General features: G+C 44.0%; 1 protein-coding gene across 1 annotated transcript in view; it reads right to left on the bottom strand.

The window, feature by feature from the left end:
• Window positions 1-2219: 2219 nt before the first annotated feature.
• The window catches only part of LOC138782000 (piRNA biogenesis protein EXD1-like), a 63395-nt gene continuing 44036 nt past the window's right edge, over window positions 2220-21578 (bottom strand). Inside the window, exons 8-13 of the mRNA XM_069956801.1 lie at window positions 20432-20518; window positions 19082-19186; window positions 15115-15195; window positions 10838-10981; window positions 7954-8145; window positions 2220-3674 (exon numbers count right to left, since the gene is read on the bottom strand). Coding sequence (XP_069812902.1) covers window positions 3546-3674; window positions 7954-8145; window positions 10838-10981; window positions 15115-15195; window positions 19082-19186; window positions 20432-20518 — 738 coding nt within the window. The 3' untranslated portion in view covers window positions 2220-3545. The remainder of the gene's footprint in view (window positions 3675-7953; window positions 8146-10837; window positions 10982-15114; window positions 15196-19081; window positions 19187-20431; window positions 20519-21578) is intronic.

Below are 21578 nucleotides of genomic sequence, written 5' to 3'. Positions count from 1 at the left end.
ACTCCTAGTGGCCAATGTTATAACGTTCAGTTATACGGGAAAATTACGTGAATTCCAACTATGTTAGATATTGATGCAACTTTCCAAACATGCAAAGTTGTCTCCGAAAATGCCCATTTAAATGTCTTTATATCTGTGGGGAAAATGTAAAAGATTTCCACCCCTCCTTTTTTTTCTTTAAACCTCTTTATTATATGGGTTGTTTAACTGTTTTTAGTAACAATGCTAAAATACTGATGTAAAGTGGAATGACAAAAGTGTAATACACTGTAAACTAAACGTAAAAACAGCCTTTTTTTTTTTTTTTTTTAATACAGTGGTACCTTGGTTTAAGAGTAACTTGGATTGAGAGCATTTTGCAAGAAGAGCTTAAAGTTTTTCAAAATTGTGACTTTGTTTAAGAGCTCCCTGCACTGGATGGGAAGGGCATGGTCTGCATAGCTGGGTCTACAGCCCTGTACTCTGACCCAGGAAGTGTCCCTTACCTTCCAAATAGCATATCCACTTCAGGCTGGGGTTTACATCAGGGGACAGGACTATGGAGATAATCTCTTCATAGCTGTAACCACTCTGTGCCCACATCTGCCCTGCTCATTTCTTCATGCAGTCTGTCAGTCCTGATTGGTCCATGCTGAACACACACCCTTATCCATTGCTGTCATGTGACCACACAGACCTCTGACAGCAGCCCTGCTGCTTTATTCTTTCTTGTTGTAGTACACTACTGCATTATGGGTATCTGCAGTTCCATCCTGTACCTACAAACTTCGGCTGTTTCCTAAGGTTTTGCACTTAATATACATTATACTCCACTAGTGATGTCACGATACCAGAATTTTGAGTTCGATACTGATACTAACTTTATTTCAATACCAGTTCAATACTTACTAAAATATTTTTTAAAAAACGATAGAAATATAGTACCCCCTAGACAGCGAATATAATAAACCTGAAATGTTTTCTATACTCTTCAGGCCTGCACTATTACAGAGATACCAATTTATGGACTTTTTTTAATTTTATTACATTAAAAATAAAGGTTTACGTTTTTTACATATTTGTGTACAGAGTACAGTGATCACTTAAGACAGCTTCGCTATACCGCGTACAGCGATCATGGACAGCTCTGCTATGCACTACTTATGCTGATGTCGGCACCTCACAGCCCCCGCACCTCCCCCACCTGCCAGCTGGCTGGATCCTCACATGTGTCCTCTCTCCCGGACCTCCCGCTCTCCCTCTCCGTCCTCCTCTCCCTCTCCAGCCGCTCTCCTCCGTGCAGCTCCGACTCTTCAGCATAAATAATTTCTCTAATAACAGAGTCTGGCCGAGCCAGACTATTATCAGACAGACACCGACAGCGGGGGTCTGCTACACACAGTAGCCGACCCCTGCTGCATACGGAGCGGCTCAGGAGGGGTCAGATGCCGCTGTCATTGTGACAGCGGCATCTACACAGTTACATAGCCAGCACTAGCAATCGCAAAGTGGCGGGCATTTGAAATTGGCGCCGCCGGGAGCGGAGGAAATGCAGAGGAGGAGACTGCAGGGGGCAGTGAGAGGCACATAGAGAACACGGTTGCCGCTCAGATAGCCGCTGGGCTATACTTTATATTAAGCTGCCTAATAGTGCAGCTTAAAATAAAGTATCGATACCAGGAAATCCTGGTACCGAACAGTTTTTCAGCCCGAAATATCGATAGTATCGATTATTTCGGTGCATCGTGCATCCCTATACTCCACATGCTGATTGCTATACTGTAAAGTAACTGATAATGTGACATATTCAGCTGTTTTTAAATGTTTGTTTCATTAGTTTTTACATGTTCAGAATATAAAATCATTATTTTTGGGGTGTGGAACCAATTGTCTGCATATCAGTGATTTCTTATGGGAAAAGTTGCTTTGGTTTGGATTACAAGCACCATCCCAAAACGAATTATGCTCTTAATCCAAGGCACCACTGGTATAATAATGTACTCCATTGGAAGTCAATAGGATATTGTCCAGCACAGCACACATCATATACAACAATGGCCGTAATAGATTGCAACCGTCCCAATATTGAACATGTTCATTATTTACGACCTGTTTTTGCAAAATATATAACTTTTTTCACCTGTTCACACATGGTTTTGTTTAAAATTGTCTATATTTTGATATATTACTGTGGGTGAAGCTAGCCTGAGCATGTGCGTTGCACAAAAATAGACAATGCATTAATTCAACCCATTGACTTTATTGATTACAAATCCAGAAAATACAGGTTTTCTGTATATTCAGACTACAAAAAAAAGTGCATTAAAGGTTTTTCAATGATACAACTGAACTAATATGGTAGTGTGAAGGGGGACGAATGCCCTTTGTCTGAAGGAAGAAAGAGGAACTAGAGGAAGGATAGATATGTCATTGTAAACCTAGTTTTACTAATGTGTGTGATGTGTTGACATGGTTTAAAGGACAACTCCCATGAAAAACTTTTTCTTAGTAATTGAAGCACATTACAAAGTTATATAACTGTAATGTGCTTCAATCACCTATCTGCCTCCCTTCCCTGACTTTTCCCCCCTCAACCCCCCCACCAGGAAGTGTAAGAAACTCACACAGACCTAATTACTGTCGTCATCAGCCGGAGGGCTGCTCTAGCTCCTGTTACACCAGCCTCCCACTCCCCTGCCTTGTCAGGTGTCTCTGCTTGCTTAGCTCCGATTGGCTGAGCAACTGCAAGCCATCTGAGTCTTGTCACTTGCTTATGTTCTCTCCCTTACTGACTCCCAGCACATAGGCAGCTCCCCCCTCCCCTCATACTCTCTCCTGCTGCAGAGTGGACTCAGTGAGTAAAGGAGTTCTGTCACTTGTTTATCTTCCCTCAGTGAGGGACGGCTATTGTGCAGATGTTACTTTGCTATGTACACTACATTGCAAAGTGAAAGTATGTGTGTGCAGCTTCAGTGCAGGGGCTGACAACCTGTGTGATTATACAGCAGCCTGATGGAAGAGAGAGAGAAGGGGTCATGTTTAGTGTATGATGGGAGTTGAAGTGAATTGAGGGGCAGTCACTTGCAATGTCACAGCAGCCAAAGTGCATCATGGGAAGCTGAAACTAGGAAGTAAGGGAGAAATGAAGACTGAGAATAAAGCTCAAACTGTATGCAGACGGTGGGAAATTCAAACAGTAACAGCTCAAGAGGGATAATAAGTATATAAACTAATGTTTCAGATTTTTTTTTTTTTTACTTAGCACGGGAGTTGTCCTTTAAGATTACAGACACAGTTTCTGTAGAACCATATCCTCCATTATGAGGCATACTCCAAAGATTCTTAAACCATAGGCTACTAGATTTCTATGGGTAAACTGTCTCAAGTGTTTTATATACTTCCTTTACAATTCTTTGGTACAAGTTATAAACAAAATAAAAAAAAATGGTCAAGCTGTTCTAGACAAAGAAATTTTCTTTTTTTGCTATCAATCAACAATGTAACTTTTGCAAAAACTTAAATACTGAATACAGCCACATGGCATTGCTACAGTGTGATCCATTATATTACTGCTGAGCCTTTTCTAGGAATCCCAGGCTGTTCACTTTATAATCTTTCAGGGCTTTCTCTCTTCTCCTTTGTTGCAGTAAAGAGAGATGCTGAAGTTCTTTTGGAAGTTGTGAGTTGGCGGTGGTCTGCACAGGAATGTTAAAAAAAAATAATAATAATAAGCATTACAGAGTTGCACACTTTTTTTCACTAACTGCATACAAGCAAATAGGAACACCTATTTGGTGTGTGTTGTTCTGGAAGCACAAATATATAAACAGTACTACGTGTCTCCTTATCCTAACAGCTATTTAAAAAATGTGCAGAAAGCAAAAGTTCTTATCCATTTTTAGAATTTTGAAAATTTAGGATGGATATAATTCCCCACTAATGGATCTGAACTATGTTTTTGGAAAATATGAGTAGAGAGCAGTCAGGTCTGGGTGGGAATATGCACACAAATATTTTATGCACAATGGATGGCATATGAAGTAGAAATCAAGACTCTGTCAGACAGTCTCCCCTAGGGACAAGAACGGAGGAAACTGATGCAAAGCAGAATAAACCCAGTTGCCCCTAACAACCAATGAGATTTCACCTTCCATTTTCCAAGGAATCTGTAAAGAATGAAAAGTGGAATCTGATTGGTTGTAAGGGGCAACTGAGCTACCTCTACTTTACACCAGTTTGATAAATCTCCCCCCAATATATCAATTCAAATGATGGAGAACTTGAGGTGCTCAATAAAACATAAAAAAAAAAAATCACTAAAAAGGGGGAGTTAAAGGTGATTAATCTATGGCACCCAGCAAAACCTGAGAATACAGGGCTATTCTGCATATGCATAGGCTCTTGGCTGAAAGCGGCCCAAAAATGTTGATCTGTAGGCAGCTCCGTACTTTATCCATAGCTCTGAAGGAACAGTAGGGTCCACATGAGCGAATAGACCCAAACTCAAGGGTGTAATGGCTGCCACACATGTATTTACTAGCTAAACATTGTTTAAGGTTATGTTCCCACAACGTCTTTTTTTCGTGAAAACCTTCCGTCTTTTTATAAAGATGGGTGTGTTTAATGATCACAATCATTAAAGGAAATCTGTTAGCACCCAGGCCCTACCCGAGGTGCTGGCAGCCCCCTAGTGAGCATGGTAACTTTTGGCAATTTGTCTGGGGAGTGAATTATGCTAAATCTGGGGTCTCCTACTGTAATGAACTGTCACAGAGGAGTTGTGTTCTTCCTCCTCCCTCTTCATGAATAATCAATGCTGCCCGACCTCCTGCTCGCTCTGTTGTCAGCCTGTGTCTCTGATTGCAGATCAGTCCTCTGAAAGAAACAGTCAGATATAGTTGAATCTGAGCCCAAATATGTTGGAGCCATGGTCTAGAGGTAAATCGTCTATCTAAAGAAAACCGGGTTTATTCTTCCCAAAAGAAATATAGGTCTTTATTTTTTCTATTTTTCTCATGATTGTATCATTTTTAAAAGTGCGAAAAAATTCCCAATTAGGTCCAAATTAGTTTTAAAATTCATTTTTTTAAATAAAATGACAGTGACAAATAATTTATTTTTTCTTTTTCAAGTCATTGTATTAAAAAACGAAACTAATTTGCATCTGATTGGGAATTCTTTGCACTTTTAAAAATGATACAATAATCTTGCTACAGGTACTTCGTAGGTTCCGTTTTGGGCCTGCTTTTGTCTCTTGGATTTCTATATTGTATTATCACCCTAAAGCATCTATTGCTTTAAGTGGCTTGCTCTCCCCTGCATTTCGCCTAGGACATTGGACAAGACAGCTGACAATCTCTTATTAACATTGTCAATCCCTGACAGGTCATTACCTAGGGCAATCTCCATTATTAACGAGTACGGTCATTATTCTGGTTTGTCCATCAATTGGTCAAAGTCTGCTATTATCTACCTTAGTCCTGATAGAGATGAATTGGTGGGAACTTCGGTGACAGGTCTGAAGGTTGTCAGCAATTTTAGCTATTTGGGCATACACATTTGTAAGTCTCCCTCCAACACTATTGCCTTGAATGTTGATGCTCTATTGGTCCATTTTAAGGAGAAATTCTGGATCTGAAGATTCTTGCCTCTCTCTGTGGCCGGCAGAATAAACCTGGTCAAAATCGTGACCCTCCCTAAGGGTTTACTGCATATATACTGCATCACGTATTTGTCCCCCTAACTCAGGTCTTCTTTAAGGCCCTAAACTCTACTATTATCTTTTTCCTTTGGGGCTCCTCCCGGTTTAAGCTCCAGTTAGCCAAGTTCCAAAGACCGAAGGGCCTGGCAGGTATGGCTTTACCCGATATATTATTATACTATTTCTCAGTTCAACTTAAAGAGGTACTCCGGGCTGGGGTTATTTTCAGTGTCGCTGGTCACTTACCTATCCGGTTCCAGCGCCGGGTTTCGAATCACGCTGCCCCGTTCTCCCGGTCTGAGCTGTGGATTGAGACGTGACGTCTCAAGGCAGCTCAGCCACTTCTCCTGTCCCGGCAGCGGGACAGGAGAACAGGGCAGCGTGATTTGGGACCTGGCGCTGAAACCGGGGAGGTAAGTGACCGTCGGCTTCTATATCCACCCCCTCCCCGGCCATACACTGAAAATAACCCCAGCCCGGAGTACCTTTTTAAACATCTGGTGCAGTGAACTTAGGTAAACACTCAAGACTTCTCCTGAAAAGATGCTTCTGAACTCCGCATTCCCCTCCCTATGGTCGCTTCTCACAGCTGACATCCTGCCATAAGCTATCTTCCCATACATAAAACCGCCCGCAAATTAGAGGCTCTTGCCTGTACCACATTCCAATTCTCCGATATCCCGGCAGAGTTGATTCCCTATATACTCACTTGCTTAATCTCACCAACTACTAATTTTGGTCAAGGTTGGCTTAATATTGTCTCTATATGACTACCTCATCAGAACCAAGGCACATAACCACCCCCTGCAATCTGTATAAAAAAGCCCTATCCCCTCTCTCACCGATGACGATTTTGAGGACCTGTTCGAATCACACTTACATGTCTCCCCTGCAGTAAATAATAAAATGACCCATCTTTATATAATACACCAATGCTTCCTAACCCCTATAAGATTGTTCAGAATGGGTAGAATCCTTCAACCCTCCTGCCCTAAATTCTCACACCAGCCACCAGATTGGCACATATGGGCCTGCCCACGAAGCAATGCCTTCTGAGGGGGAAGTAGTAGGATTACTGTCAGAAGTGAATCAGACACCTGTCACTCTAGATTCAGCCATGTGTTTACTTAGTATTATGGATGAGGAGATGTGGCCCCATCATATACTTATTTGTGTAATTGAATCTCTTTTTATGGCCCGTAAGGCCATAGCCTTGAGGTGGATTGATAAACGTCCCCCCAGGATTACATACGTAGGTATCGCTAGTTAATAGAATTGTAAAATATGAAAGGGTGGTGTTTACTCACAGGAAGTGCTCCAAGAGATTTGCTAAAGTGTGGGGAATGTGGAGTAATTCTCCGCTTACAACAACCTCTGAACATGAAGTTTATTGGTTCACTCACAACAACTAGGAGAAGGTCCATGTTGGACCGATGCTATGTACTAGTTTTATGTTCTAAGTGTTCTTGATATGTCAGAAGTGTACAGTTGTAATGTCACTATATACCATTGCTCTTATTATTCTTGTAATTGTACATGATTTCTTCTGTGAATTATCCTAATAAACTGAGCTAAAAAAAAAAATGATACAATAATGAGAAAAAAAAAGAAAGAATAAAGACAGACCTATATTTCATTTCCATAAAGGGATTCGAACCAAAGAAAAACCTGCTGCTGGTCTCTAGACGGGTGATTTACCCCTAGACCAAAACTTCAACACAGGCTAGGAGATTCAACTATAACTGATTGCAGGTCTTCCTTTTATTGGCATATACTGACTTAGGGCCCTATTCCACCGGACGATTATTGTTCAGATTATCGTTAAATCGTTCAAATTTAAACGATAATCGTTTGGTTGAAATGCAGTTAACGATTAACGATAATCGTCCGGTGGAATAGGGCCCTTAGCTGAGTGAGCATTAATTATTCATGAAGAGAAGGAAGGAGGGGTAAGGCATGCCAGAATGCAGCGCAAACGCTGAGCCACAACTCCTCTTTGACTCTTCATTACAGTAGGAGAACTAAAAAAGATAAATGATAACCAAAAGATAACCTGCCCACAAAAGGGACTGATAACTACAGCATATTGTCAGAACCCGGGGTAGAGCCCAGGTGCTGACAGATTCTCTTTCAGTTCACAAAAGTTTACATATATTATATTCATTATTTTTGCAAATGTTGTACAACTGTAACATTGTTCTCAATGTTAATAATGGTGTGAAGGCTAAATCCTAAACATCATACTGTAGATTTAAATATTATTTGTCAAATACCTCAGTGCTGGAAAACACATCTACATTTCCTTGACGATATCCATTAAAATAACCATCAACCAACATAGTATAGTCGGCCAACATGGCATCTAGCATGACTGAGCGCAAAACTAAAAGGTGTTTCACTTCCAGAGCTAGTAGCTTCAGTGCAGTGGTTGGCAATGGACGATCACACCAGATATTCGGGTAGTCCTGTAAAAAGATATTGAAAGCAGGTTACATCAATACACACACACATATATGTTTTTGTTTTTTTTTAAAGTGTCACTGTTGTTATAACTTTCAAAATCTAAATCAACAGTAGATGTGATATAAAGCACTAGACGATCACTAGATCGTCCGGGCAGCCCATAGTAGAGGATAGTAGCGGTCTGCTGTAGCCGCTCCTGTTCCACAGAGCGATGGTAGCAGATCGCTGCTATCACAGTCACTTGTTTTTCAATTTGTTTGAAACACAAACGACTGCAACGATCAGCCGACATGAACAATGTCGGCTGATCGTTGCCTTCTATTCCACGGGATGATTGTCAGCCACAACGGCCAATGTCGGCCGACAATCATTCCGTTGAATAGGGCAGTCATCTGAGAGAAGGCAGTCATGTGACTGAGTGACACAATGAGCCATGACTCTCTGTACTGTCTGGAATTCCTGTATTTAGTCTGTTTTTTCAACCAGCACAAGTCAGAAAATCTGCCTTCAGGAGACTGGACCTGGATTTCTGGTAAGTTCAGCTTTGTTTTACAGCAGGATAACAACAACAAAAATAATGAATGTATATTGCAAACTTCACATCTACTGTTGATTTAGATTTTGAAGTTATAACGACAGTGACACTTTAATGAAACATCCCGTAAGTGTTATATCAGTGGAGACTGGCAGCTAGGATTCCCACCAACTGCTATGGAGGTGCTATCCTTTTTTTTTTTTTTTTAATAGTTCAAACATTTTATTGAGTTTTCACATAATATAACATTGGTACCGAAGAAAAGTATCAGTAGCAGTATAAATTCACGAATATACATAACTAATAAAACAAGGCCGACAACAATAACTAAACCTTACTCCACTTATACATAGAATATAGATAGTAGATATATGGTGCTATTTATCACAAGAATATAGAGTACAAATACAAAGCAAAGCTTACAAGAATGGATCTAGGGTGCCGGCAGCCGACATCTTATAATACCAGGTGGTTGAGGTAAAGTGAGACATGATAGGACGTCTTTCTGCCTGCAAGAAGCTATGGATAAGGAATAGTTTCCATTACTTAAAGAAGGAAGCCGTAATGGCCTCCTTATTGCGTACAGTGTCCAGCATCTCCCAGTGTAAGGTTTTCTTTCGAATAGAGGTCAATTCCGAAATAGTCGGTAGGCTAGGCTGTAGCCAATGGTTTAATAAACATTGAAGGGCTAGTAAAAGGGTGAGATGTACCCCGGGTGGGATAGGATGGTGCGACATGGGATCAGCCACAGGTCCAGTGTCACCATGGAATATATAAGTTATCGGATCTAAAGGATAGATCACAGCCGCTCCAGCCGGACAGTCTTCTGAGATCGGGACTCCACTGCGCATGCGACGACGAGCGCCCGAGCGCACTGACACAGTCTGTTTACACTGATCACGGCAACCCAGCCTTGTGAAGACCGCTACATCTCTATGTATCAAGTGGCTTCCCCGACCCCTCCTTAAGATCTTATTTTGTTTCCCTCTGTATTTATGATGTTACATGTTACACTGTGTGCTGATTTGTGTTTCACTACCATTTGTTTACACTGTCCATTCATCATTTTACGGCATGTTTTCCTATGACCCGCTAATTACGTCACCATTTGGCCCCACCCACTGTAATTGGCGGTCTTTTTATATGTATATAATGCCAGATAGTCCATGCTACTGTTAGACTAAGCTGATGAAGGCCATGTTGGCCGAAACGCGCCCTGCCTGTAATATTGATGCTTTCTGCACATGAATAAATAAGCAAAACTTATTGGTGAGTGCCGGGCTCTTCTATTTACCTGCTACTGGACCTCTCCACCTCGTGCACCACACCACCGTTGGAGTGCAGTCTTCTCTTCTTCATACATACAGCAAGGGCTGCCAGATAGTAAAGATGTGTAATGGCAGATCGGCACTCGCTTATCCAGAATATCAGGCCGTGTAATATGGCCCTTACTCGTGTCCAATCCAAAGCTATGTTGACATTTTCATCATGTGAGGAGGTCTTTGGATGATTTATACCTCAGTCTTATATGTTAAAATGTATTCATATACACATATACCATAGTGTACCCCCAACAAGGTCATAGACAGGTATTCTACATGTGACTAAGTTGCCTTTGTATCACAGCAGTTTATATTTTTAATTGCAGGACATGATAGAGGAGTAAACTACACTTTTACTTTCTGCGGAGGGGCAGATTGAGAATAGTCCTAGTATTTTTAGTCTGTTCAAGTCAATTTGCCCATATGGGTACACATATGCCATATGGCAATACATATGCCAGCCTAACCTTATATTGGTACTCTGACCTACAAATTCTTAGAAAATGTGATGTGAATAGGGCCCAAGGGTATGTTTACAGTAAATTAGGCAAAAAGGCATGTTACTTCTTTTAGCGGAGAGTGGCGGCAGCGGAGGAGTCATAGACAGGCAACGACACACTGAGAGGCCCCATTCACACTGAGCAAGAACTGCGAAGAGCGCCGGCAGCAGAGGAGCGCGCGCCCTCTCATTCACTCAAAACAGGACACCGAGCACGCCGCGGAATTCCGCCGTTTTTGCTCAGTGTGAACATAACCTTAGTAAAACCAAAAAGGAAGACAACAGCATTCTGGTCATTATTACAGATATACATATGACTTGTTTCCACACATACAAACCTTGACCAATTGTTCCCTGAAGGTTAGGAATGAAACCTGTGAAGGCGACAGGTTCAGGTATTGGCTAAAACATTCCTTGACTGTACTTGTGCGGTTTGGAAGAAAGCCACCCGTTTTCATTGAGAATAGGTAGACATCTGCTACCTAAAGAACATGAAGGCAAATGAAGAATAGTCTATAATTTGTTAGTTTACTGTTATGATGAACATGTGTTAAAGGGTTTATCAAGGCTTAGAAAAACATGGCTGCTTTGTTCCAGATCTAGTCCTTAAAGGTAGGGCTGGGCGATATTGGCCTAAATCAATATCGCGGTTTATCGCACATGTAGCCGCGGTAACGATAATTCAACGATAATTATGACACGCCCCTTTTAGCAAACCACACCCACTAGCCATGCCAAACTGGCGATATTTTGATTAGAAAAAGTAAAAAAAAGAACTGAACAGCAACCCATGGTTAGTCTATTATCATTATTACTATTTGTCATTATTAGGGGTCTCAGCAGAGACCTGGATGTGTATATACAGGTATACAGCCTCTACAGGATGTGTATACACAGGGGGTCATATAGGAATACATGTGTATAACTATATGGGGGGTGGATAGGTGTATATGACTATAGGGGGGGATGGATTGGGGTGCATTACTATACAGGAGGTACATAGTGATAGAAGTGTATAACTATATGGGGGTGGATCGGGGTGTATTACTATACAGGAGGTACATAAGGAGGTACATAGTGATGGGGGTACTGAACTATACATGGGAGTACATAGGGATGGGGGGTACAGAACTATACATGGGAGTACATAGGGATAGGGGTGTATGACTATACAGGGGGCACATAGGGATAGGGGTGTATGACTATACAGGGGGCATATAGGGATAGGGGTGTATGACTATACAGGGGGCACATAGGGGGAGGGGCAGATAGGGGTGTATGACTATACAGGGGACACATAGGGGTAGGGGCGGATAGGGGTGTATGACTATACAGGGGGGGATAGGGGTGTATGACTATACAGGGGCGGACAGGGGTGTATGACTATACAGGGGGGGCGGACAGGGGTGTATGACTATACAGGGGGGGATAGGGGTGTATGACTATACAGGGGCGGACAGGGGTGTATGACTATACAGGGGGGGGCGGAGGACAGGGGTGTATGACTATACAGGGGGGGATAGGGGTGTATGACTGTACAGGGGGGGGCGGACAGGGGTGTATGACTGTACAGGGGAGGAGGACAGGGCTGTATGACTGTACAGGGGAGGAGGACAGGGCTGTATGACTGTACAGGGGGGGCGGACAGGGGTGTATGACTGTACAGGGGGGGCGGACAGGGGTGTATGACTGTATGGGGAGGAGGACAGGGGTGTATGACTGTATGGGGAGGAGGACAGGGGTGTATGACTGTATGGGGAGGAGGACAGGGGTGTATGACTGTATGGGGAGGAGGACAGGGGTGTATGACTGTATGGGGAGGAGGACAGCGGTGTATGACTGTATGGGGAGGAGGACAGGGGTGTATGACTGCAGTCCCCCCAGTAACAGTACAGGACTGTAACATAGGAGGAATGGATGTGCTGCAGCAGGCAGGATACCACACACAGCTGTAAGTTATCCTGCCTGCTGCAGCCCATTATTCCTCCTATGTTACACTCCTGTACTGTTACTGAGGGGATGAGAGGACAGGTCAGCTGCTCCCAAGTGCTGCTCCTCCACCTTCAGCTCTGACATGGCCGCGTCCCTGCACACACAGGACAACGTGTGCAGCACTCGGACGGGACTGGAGGGGGGACCAGCACAGTTCCGTCCGAGTGCCCCCCCACACCCGGCCGGCGAGCGCTGCACACGTTGTCCTGTGTGTGCAGGGACGCGGCCATGTCAGAGCTGGAGGAGCAGCAGCACGTGAGGGCGGCTGTCCTGTACTCCCCTCAGTGAGCAGGGACGCCAGACCTGACGGGTGGTGGGCGCATGGACGGTGCGGCAGGACGGGACCTCAGAGAGGGAGGACAGGTGCGCGCACGGGGGGGTGGGGGGGGAAGGTCGCTTGGACCGATACCGGCGTCCCTGCACATGACTTGCAGCGCTCGTGCCAGGCCGCGCGCGTGAGGCTCTGACAGGACGGGCGCAGGGACATAAAAAGTACAAAAATACCGCAATTACCGTCCTGGCTAAGTTGAAGTCTGTTAACCGACGCCAGTGACGGTATCGGTATTTTTGCGGTATACCGCCCAGCCCTACTTAAAGGGGTAACGTGGCGCTCCGCAATTATTCACAGAATAACACACATTACAAAGTTATACAACTTTGTAATGTATGTTATGTCTGTGAATCGCCCCCTTCCCGTGTCCCCCCACCCCCGCACGTGCACCCGGAAGTGTGGTGTGATATACATACCTGACGCGTGTCAACCCCCGTCTTCTGTCGATGCAATCTTCGGGAGGCCCCCCTCTGCAGCGTCATCAGCTGCTCAGCCGCGATTGGCTAAGCATAACTGTGCTCAGCCAATCGCTGAGCCCCTGTCACTTACACTTAAACGCTGTGGCGTTTAAGGAGTTAATGACACACGGCAGCGCGATCGCTGCAGTGTGTCATTACCGGGGAGGCCCCGGCTGCTGATTGCAGCCGGCCCCCACCTGCTATGAAGCATGCTCCGCTCCGGAGCACACTTCATAGCGGGAGAACCACCCAGGACGTACAGTTACGCCCTAGGTTGTCTGGGGACAGACTTCCATGGCGTAACTATACGCCCTGGTTCATCTAAGGGTTAATAACTTCTTTCCGTTGCAGGATATATCATAGAATAGTAAACATTTAAGGCTCTAAGGTGTTGTTTTATATCCAGGAACTCCCCCCTTACACAGACAGTGTCGGACTGGCCCAGCCAACAGACAAGCAGCTCTCTAGGGGTGTACCAGGTTCTTCGGCAAGACCGCATGTAAATTCTGTGCGCGCAGATGCACGCGCAACTCTTTATTTTCATCTGCTTTGCACAAAGGGGCCATCTATAAGAGGGACTACATAGAGGGGCCATCTTTGTAACAATTAAGTTAAGGAGGGGAGGGGCTACGGTGGTGATGTGGGTGGGTTACGTGATGCTGCGTCCCTGCCCAGGTAGCACAATCCACAGATGATAAAAGATCACTTTTTACTGGAACAAGCACCATGGCGTACAATATGAAATAAGGTGTGAAAACTGCAAAATTGATCAAGCCAGGACACGAAATGCGCGTTGGAGGTGTATCTACACACAGTGTGACAGGTAATATCGCCAGCCATTACTCTGCAATCCTTGTTTATGGTTTACATTTCGGGCACTTGCACTTTTGGATTGTAGGATATAGAGGAGGTAGTTTTGCACTTTAACTGGGGGCAGTGCAATAGACATTATAGTCTTTTAAACGTTGTTACCCACTGGGGTTTGTGATTTTATGCCTGCCTCGTGTATATATATCCTCCTGTAAATATAACTATGTGGCTGTGATGTATCCTGTGTGAGAAATTTTTTACTTTGTTCTGTGCATAATTTTAATCCCTATTTTTTGATTACATAATAAAACATTGTATTTTTGAATTACATGAGTATTGAAGCCCTCTTTTTGGTGGGATATATGCTATGGCATAGCATAGATCAGTATATGCAATCTAATGATTGTATATTTTACAGTAAATAAATATGTTAAAAAATAATAAAAAAATTAAGTTTTATAAAATTATTAAAAAAAAAAAACCTTAGAACCCTCCCCCAATAAAACTTTAAAAGACCCTCTTCTTGCCCATTGTAAAAATATAAAAAAATAAAATAAAAAATAAACATTACATATTGTAGCATGCAAAATTGTCTGATCTATTTAAGTATAACATTATTGTTCCTGCACGGTGAACTGGTAAAAAAAGAAAACGCACCAGGATTGCTGATCACAAAAATTAATAAAAAGCAATCAAAATTTTTCGGTTATACCATTATGATACTAATAAAAACTAGAGATCATGGCGCGAAAAATGACACTGTAATCAGCCCTGTAGGTGGAAAAATAAAAGTGCTCTTACAAGGCAGGGAGGAACATTGCATTAATCTGACCCAGACTTTCATGCAAAGGGCTCTGTCTTGAAGGGGTTAAACACCTTATAGTGCTTGGTATTAGTGATGGGAAATTGTTAGTTGAGTTCATTGTTACAGTACAGGATGGGGATGACAGACCAGTCCTGTCAAAGACTCTATATTATTATATAACTAAATGTATCATATATAGTATTTTTACTTCAAAAATACCTGAGTATCAAAGATATTGGAGAGTATCACGCCGTATCTTTGGGATAGAATGTTTCCAAGCCAGCGGCAGTCATGAACAACCTAAAAACAGAAAACATTGCTCACACTGTGATATTCTGCCTTCATGGAGTAAATGTCTGTACATGTAACTATAATTCACAACTGCACTGTGACTAGCCTATGAAATTATAGGGCATTCAAAATAAAACAGATATATGATGAGACCCTTATATAGAAGAATGAGGGTCCCCTGAACACCATTTGGAATAAAAGTTATGAGAAGTCATTGAGAACCTGGTGTGCAGTGCAACTTCCAAATTTTTTTTTATATGTTGCAGAAGCAGCAAAAAAGGGCCACAAACGTAAAGTCAGCCCCTCTTATCAGGGAAACATATTGCTAAACAGTGACCACTTATGTGCTGGATGGTTGGATATTGTCTCTGAGCTTAAAGGAGAAGTTTGGCCAAAATTATTTTTTGATATGTTATTACTTATGGAAAGTTAGACAAATTTCTAATGAACATTAATAATGGAAAAATGCACATATACTGCTATTTCCCTTAATTTGGTAGATCATGGAGTGTTAGAATTAGAAAACAGTGACGACACAACTCAGGGTGTAATTCCTATGGAGTGTCCAGCAGGGGGCACTCTATATGTAGAAGTCTATGAGACTTTATTGTTTCTATGGATGTCTATGTAAACTAATGGAATGGAATGTACAGTGTGCTTTATTGATTGAATACATTTATGGAATACTTTGGGGAGCAAGTGTCCTTGCTCCCCAGAGTATTCCATAAATGTATTCAATCAGTACATTTGGAGGGCACTGAGCAGGGAGGGAGAGGTGCCTATGCGTCTACCTCGGCCCTCCCTCCCTGCTCGGTGCTGCTGCCACATATACACAGTACTACTACATAGTATGAGCAGATGATGGGGGAGTAGTACCAGAGCCATCTCCATCGCCGGTAAGCCCGACGAACCACCGCCCCCCTCCCCCCGGCACGATATGCACTGAACTACTACTCTCATCATCTGCTCATAGTATGAGCAGATGATGGGAGTAGTAGCTGGGTTATCCCTATCACGTGTCTGCCGCCGCTGATGCGGCCGGGCGCAGGGGGGAGACACTAATCACGCAAGTGCAGTGCAGCCATCATGCCCCCTCCGCTCCCCCTCCTTCTTCTTCCAGGATCTGGCCAAGCTTTCCACTAACCCATGGCTGACTTCCCGCCCGGTTGCCGCTATCTGCTCACACATACCGACTCCTGGTGCTTCCCGGTGTCCGCACTGACCGTCCTCACCCACACACAAAGGCTGCGTGCCGGCCCGGGACAACGGGAAGCACCAGGAGCCGGTATGTGTGAGCAGAGAGCGGCGGCTGGGGAGTCAGCCATGGGTTAGTGGAAAGTTTGCCCGGATCCAGGAAGAAAGAGGAGGGGGAGCGGAGGGGGCATGATGGCTGCACTGCACTTGTGTGATGAGTGACTCCCCCCTGCGCCCGGCGGCATCAGCAGCATGTGATAGGGATAATCCTGCTACTACTCCCATCATCTGCTCATACTATGAGCAGATGATGGGAGTAGTAATTCAGTGCATATAGTCCAGTGCGGCGGGAGGGAGGCGGTTCGTCAGGCTTACCAGTGATGGAGCTCAGTGCCCTCCCAATGTACTGATTGAATGGAATTGAAGGACACTTGCTCCCCAAAGTATTCCATAAATGTATTCAATTAATAAAGCACACTATACATTCCATTCCTTTAGTTTACATGGACCTCCATATAAACAATAAAGTCCCATAGGCTTCTACATATAGATCGCCCCCTGCTGGACATTCCATAGGAATTACACCCTGAGTCAAGACGTCACTGTTTCTGAGAGAATTCTAACACTCCATGATCTACTAAATTAAGGGAAATGGCAGTATATGTGCATTTCCCATTATTAATGTTCATTATAAATTTGTCTAACTTTCCATAAGTAATAACTTATCAAAAAGTAATTTTGGCCGAACTTCTCCTTTAAATGGGCACTGTCATAAAAAAAAAACAAAAAAAAAAACCTTCGTACATTTCAGAAGAACGAGTCGGGAGAAGTCCAGGTTCTGCAAGTTCACTCCTGCTTTTTGGCCTTGTCTGATCCGGTCAGCCCTGAAGACTTACATTATTCGGCTGTCCAGGTTACATAACACAAAGCTGGGAGTAAATGTGCTGCAAGCATGCAGAACAAGGACCTCTCCTGGCTTCTTCTTCTGCTACCACCTCTTTCCATGTCAGGAACTGTCCAGAGCAGTAGCAAATCCCTATAGAAAACCTCTCTTGCTCTCCAGACTGGAAAGAATACCACTTCCTGCAGGACATACAGCAGCTGATGAGTACTGGAAGACTTGAGAATTTTTAATAGAAGTAAATCAAATCAACTTGTGCCAGAGATTTGTAAAGAAATTTGGTAAACAACCCCTTTAAGCCTGAAACAAAGACCTAGTAGGCACTATGTTCAGGGCCGTATTTGCCTAGTGAAGCACCCTGCAGGGGGCGGCACCATAAGAGCAATAAAAAAGAAAAAACCTGATCGCAGCTGAAAGTGGGCGGGGCGGGGACAATGTCACGAGGAGGGAAGGGAGGAGCGCTCACCTCAGTCAGCTCCACACTTCAGTACTGGGGTAGGCAGCACAGGTCAAACAGCTTCAGTGCTCCTCCAATGAAGCAAGGAGCTGTGAGGGCTGCCTACTGCCAATAGAGGATGAGAAGACAGATCGCCCTCCTCCTGCACCACTGCCTGGGCCTGGAGGAGAGCAGGACTGCCCTGAATGTTTTAGGTGAAGGAAGGGGGGGGGGGGGTCAGTGGAGGGGGCGGAGCTAAGGTTGTGGGGCCAGAGCCTCATGTATGTGTGTGTTTATCATCCATTATGTACTGTTCAGGCCTTTGTAAACAGTATACAGAGAGGGGATTTTGTATGATACAGTACCCCCCTTCTCCATGTACTGTTCAGGGCCTGGTGCTCATATATGCAGGAGGGTGGGGGTTCTCTATGGGGTCCAGGCCCTGAACAGTACATGGAGAAAGGTGGTACTGTATCATACAGGATCCCCTCTCCGTATACTGTTCACTAGGCCGTTAAGGTTACATTGGGGAAGGGTGGGGAGGTCAGTAGCCAGTATAATGGGGTCATTCAGCTTTTCCAGCATCCTATACTTCGTACGATCAGGGTCACTCAGCTTTCCCGGTATCCTGTAGTCAGTATGATGGAGGTCACCTAGCTTTCCCAGCATCTTATGCTCAGTATGGAGGTCACCCAGCTTTTCCTAGCCTCCTGTACTGGTTGGGGAGCTGAAAAGCAGGCACAGTTAGGAACCTGGGAAAGCTGGATAACACTTTCTGATACAAGGGTAATATGCTGGGGCTAAACACTGGGGTCTAATATGCTGGGGACCTGATACTGGGGTATGTAATATGCTTGGGGCCTCATACTGGGGCATGTAAAAGGCTAGGGGTCTCAAACTAGGGTGTGTAATATGCTAGGGGCCTCATACTGGGTCTGTAATGCTCACTCTGTATTGTCCAAATTGCAAGGTCCGTACAATCAGAAAAATATAGGGAATATAGGGGGGAGGGGGGGGGGGGGGGCGGCGACACTCAAAGTGCCAAGTGCAGCATAAACCACAAATACAGGCCTGACTACGTTGTAGGCCTCTTAGGCACTACACTGGATGGAGTAGAGAACACCTGCTCTGTATCGTCTCTTCCTGTGATTTCCAGACACTATAGAACAAATCTTTTCTTAGTTTATCTTTGTGGAGACCATGGCCTCACTTTTTAGTGGTTGCATTAGCAAGATTTCTTTTTCCTACAATAAATCTTTTTGTAACCCCTAAGTTTCCACAAGAAAGACACTATTCTATCTAACTATTCCAACACACATGTGCATATAATACAGAACAAGAATATTAGTATCCCTAGTTATAACCTTTAAGATGCTTTTATCTTCAAGCACCATCTGGAGTCCATTCTTGAAAAGGGCCGGACCCAGGAGAAGGATGTCAAAAATGTACACCCAGGATTTTGTTGCTACCTGCAAAAAAAAACAGAACATAATTCGGGCCGACGCTCTCCTAACACTGCAGCATACACACAAAATGCTTGCAGCCACGTATTAAAATATTTGGGTACCGATTTTTTATTATTTTCCTCATTGTCCTTACATACTCTTTTTTTTATCGGATTATCGGATTGCTGACGGAAGTAAAGACATAGGTGGAGATTTATCAAACATGGTGTAAAGTGAAACTGGCTCAGTTGCCCCTAACAACCAATCAGATTCCACCTTTCATTCCTCACAGACTCTTTGGAAAATGAAAGGTGGAATCTGATTGTTCGCTAGGGGTAACTGAGCTAGTTTAACTTTACACCATGTTTGATAAATCTCCCCCATAATGTCTATGTATTCATGGCGCCAAATGCGCTCTTTCATTGACACAGACAAGTGAAAACCGAGTGGAGAGATGTAGCACAACTATGAAACCCCAGCTGCTCTGTTTAACATAGGGGGCACTGCAGGAGACATAGAACACTCAGTGACGTAGGTAACACTACCTGAGGACAAGCTGAAAATGTAGGAGCAGCCGACCAAGCATTCATGCTAAGGGGCTGCTGAGCAGGTCTCTGAAAATCAGCTAACAACTTAGCCAAACTATCCAAAATACATGAATCATTATTGGGTTGACAGACAGACATGAGGGTAGGAAGCATCTCACCACCCGGTCCTCCTCCCGATGTCGGCTTAGTCTCCCTTGCGACGAAATCTTTGAGAGGCCGGACGAACCACTCCAGCCGGCCCTCTGCCGCGTCATCAGCTGCTCAGCCGCCATTGGGCTGAGCAGCTGATGATGCAGCAGATGGGGGTCTGCATGAGGGACGTCTAGAGTGGTTCGGCCGGCCTCCTGAAGATGTCGTCATTGTCCCAAGATGGCGGCCCGGGATCAACAGTACTACGGTTAGTATAATGCACCACACCTCCGGGGTGGGGGGGGGGGACACGGGGAAGGGGGCCATTCACATACATAACACACATTACAAAGTTGTATAACTTTGTAATGTGTGTTATTTAGTAAAAAAAAATGTTTAGCGCCGCATGTTAAGGAGAAAACTTATCACATATTCACAGAACATGTGATAAATATACCACCACAAGGACCCCCACCAACCCCCAGAACAAGAGCAAATTCTGAGCTCCTATCCGCATATACCAATTCTCACTCTCTCAATCACCCGTGTACTCAAGTACATAAAAGACTACAGAAATAAAACAATCTCTTACCTGTAGGAAGCATAGCTTTTCACGGGGAGGAAGGTTTACTGCAACAGCTGCTACGCTCAGTACTTTCTGAATATGGAGATGCCGAATCTGACAAAAATATAAGGTAATACCAGTCACAGTCTGAGCAGTTTAAAGAGCTGCAATTAGTTTTTCTAATTTTATATTTAAGTTATTTTACGTGAGGCGTGCGGGAAAACTGCTACCTGCTTCTAGACAAGCTCAGCTTAGATCTGACTATGTAACTGTGACCTAAGGGCCCTATTCCACGGGACAATTATCGCTCAGATAATCTTTAAATCGTTCGGAACTAATCGATAATCGTTCTGAATGACTCCAATAATCGTTGATCACTTAAAGGAGAAGTCCAGCGAAAAGTTATACAAATCACCAATATACACTTATTAGGGGAAATGCTTATAAAGTGCTTCTTTCCCTGCACTCACTACTGCATCAAGGCTTTACTTCCTGGATATCATGGTGATGTCACGACCTGAGCTGTGCGGGCTGTGGCTGCTGGAGAGGATGTGGGCAGAGGGATTCTCAGTGTCCCTCCAGTGCCCTGTTTCCCTTAGTGTCCCCTGCCATCATCCTCTCCAGCAGCCACAGCCCGCACAGCTCTGGGAGTCGAGTCGTGACATCACCATTTTATCCAGGAAGTGAAGCCTTGATGCAGTAGTAACTGCAGGGAAAAAGCACTTTATAAGCATTTCCCATAATTAGTGCATATTGGTAATTTGTATAACTTTGGGGGGGGGGGGGGGGGGGGGAGAGGGGGGACTTCTCCTTTAATAAGACCTGGACCTATTTTTATCGTTGCTCATTCGCATGGAATAAGACGTTGTTCGGTCGTTTGCAGTAGCGACGACCGCAAGGACGATCATAAGTAACGATCATTGTTCCGTGTAAATGGGTGTACGATTTCAGGTAGTCCGTAATAGCGGTCGTTTGACATAATCGTCCCGTGGAATAGGGCCCTTTTAAGTGTCGTATTACACAGCCTGATGACCAGAATGAGTTGGTTCGATGATCAAGTGTCACTGTTAATTTTTTTTTTGCAGAAATCAATAGTACAGGCGATTTAGGAAACTTTGTAATTGGGTTTATTAGCCGAAAAATGCATTTTTATCATGAAAAAGCAGTTTGAAGC

This window comes from Dendropsophus ebraccatus, chromosome 1 (genome assembly GCF_027789765.1).
Source record: "Dendropsophus ebraccatus isolate aDenEbr1 chromosome 1, aDenEbr1.pat, whole genome shotgun sequence".
Taxonomy (NCBI): Eukaryota; Metazoa; Chordata; class Amphibia; order Anura; family Hylidae; genus Dendropsophus; species Dendropsophus ebraccatus.
Note: the sequence above shows the minus strand (reverse complement) of the source record. Positions and strands in the feature narration are given on the sequence as shown.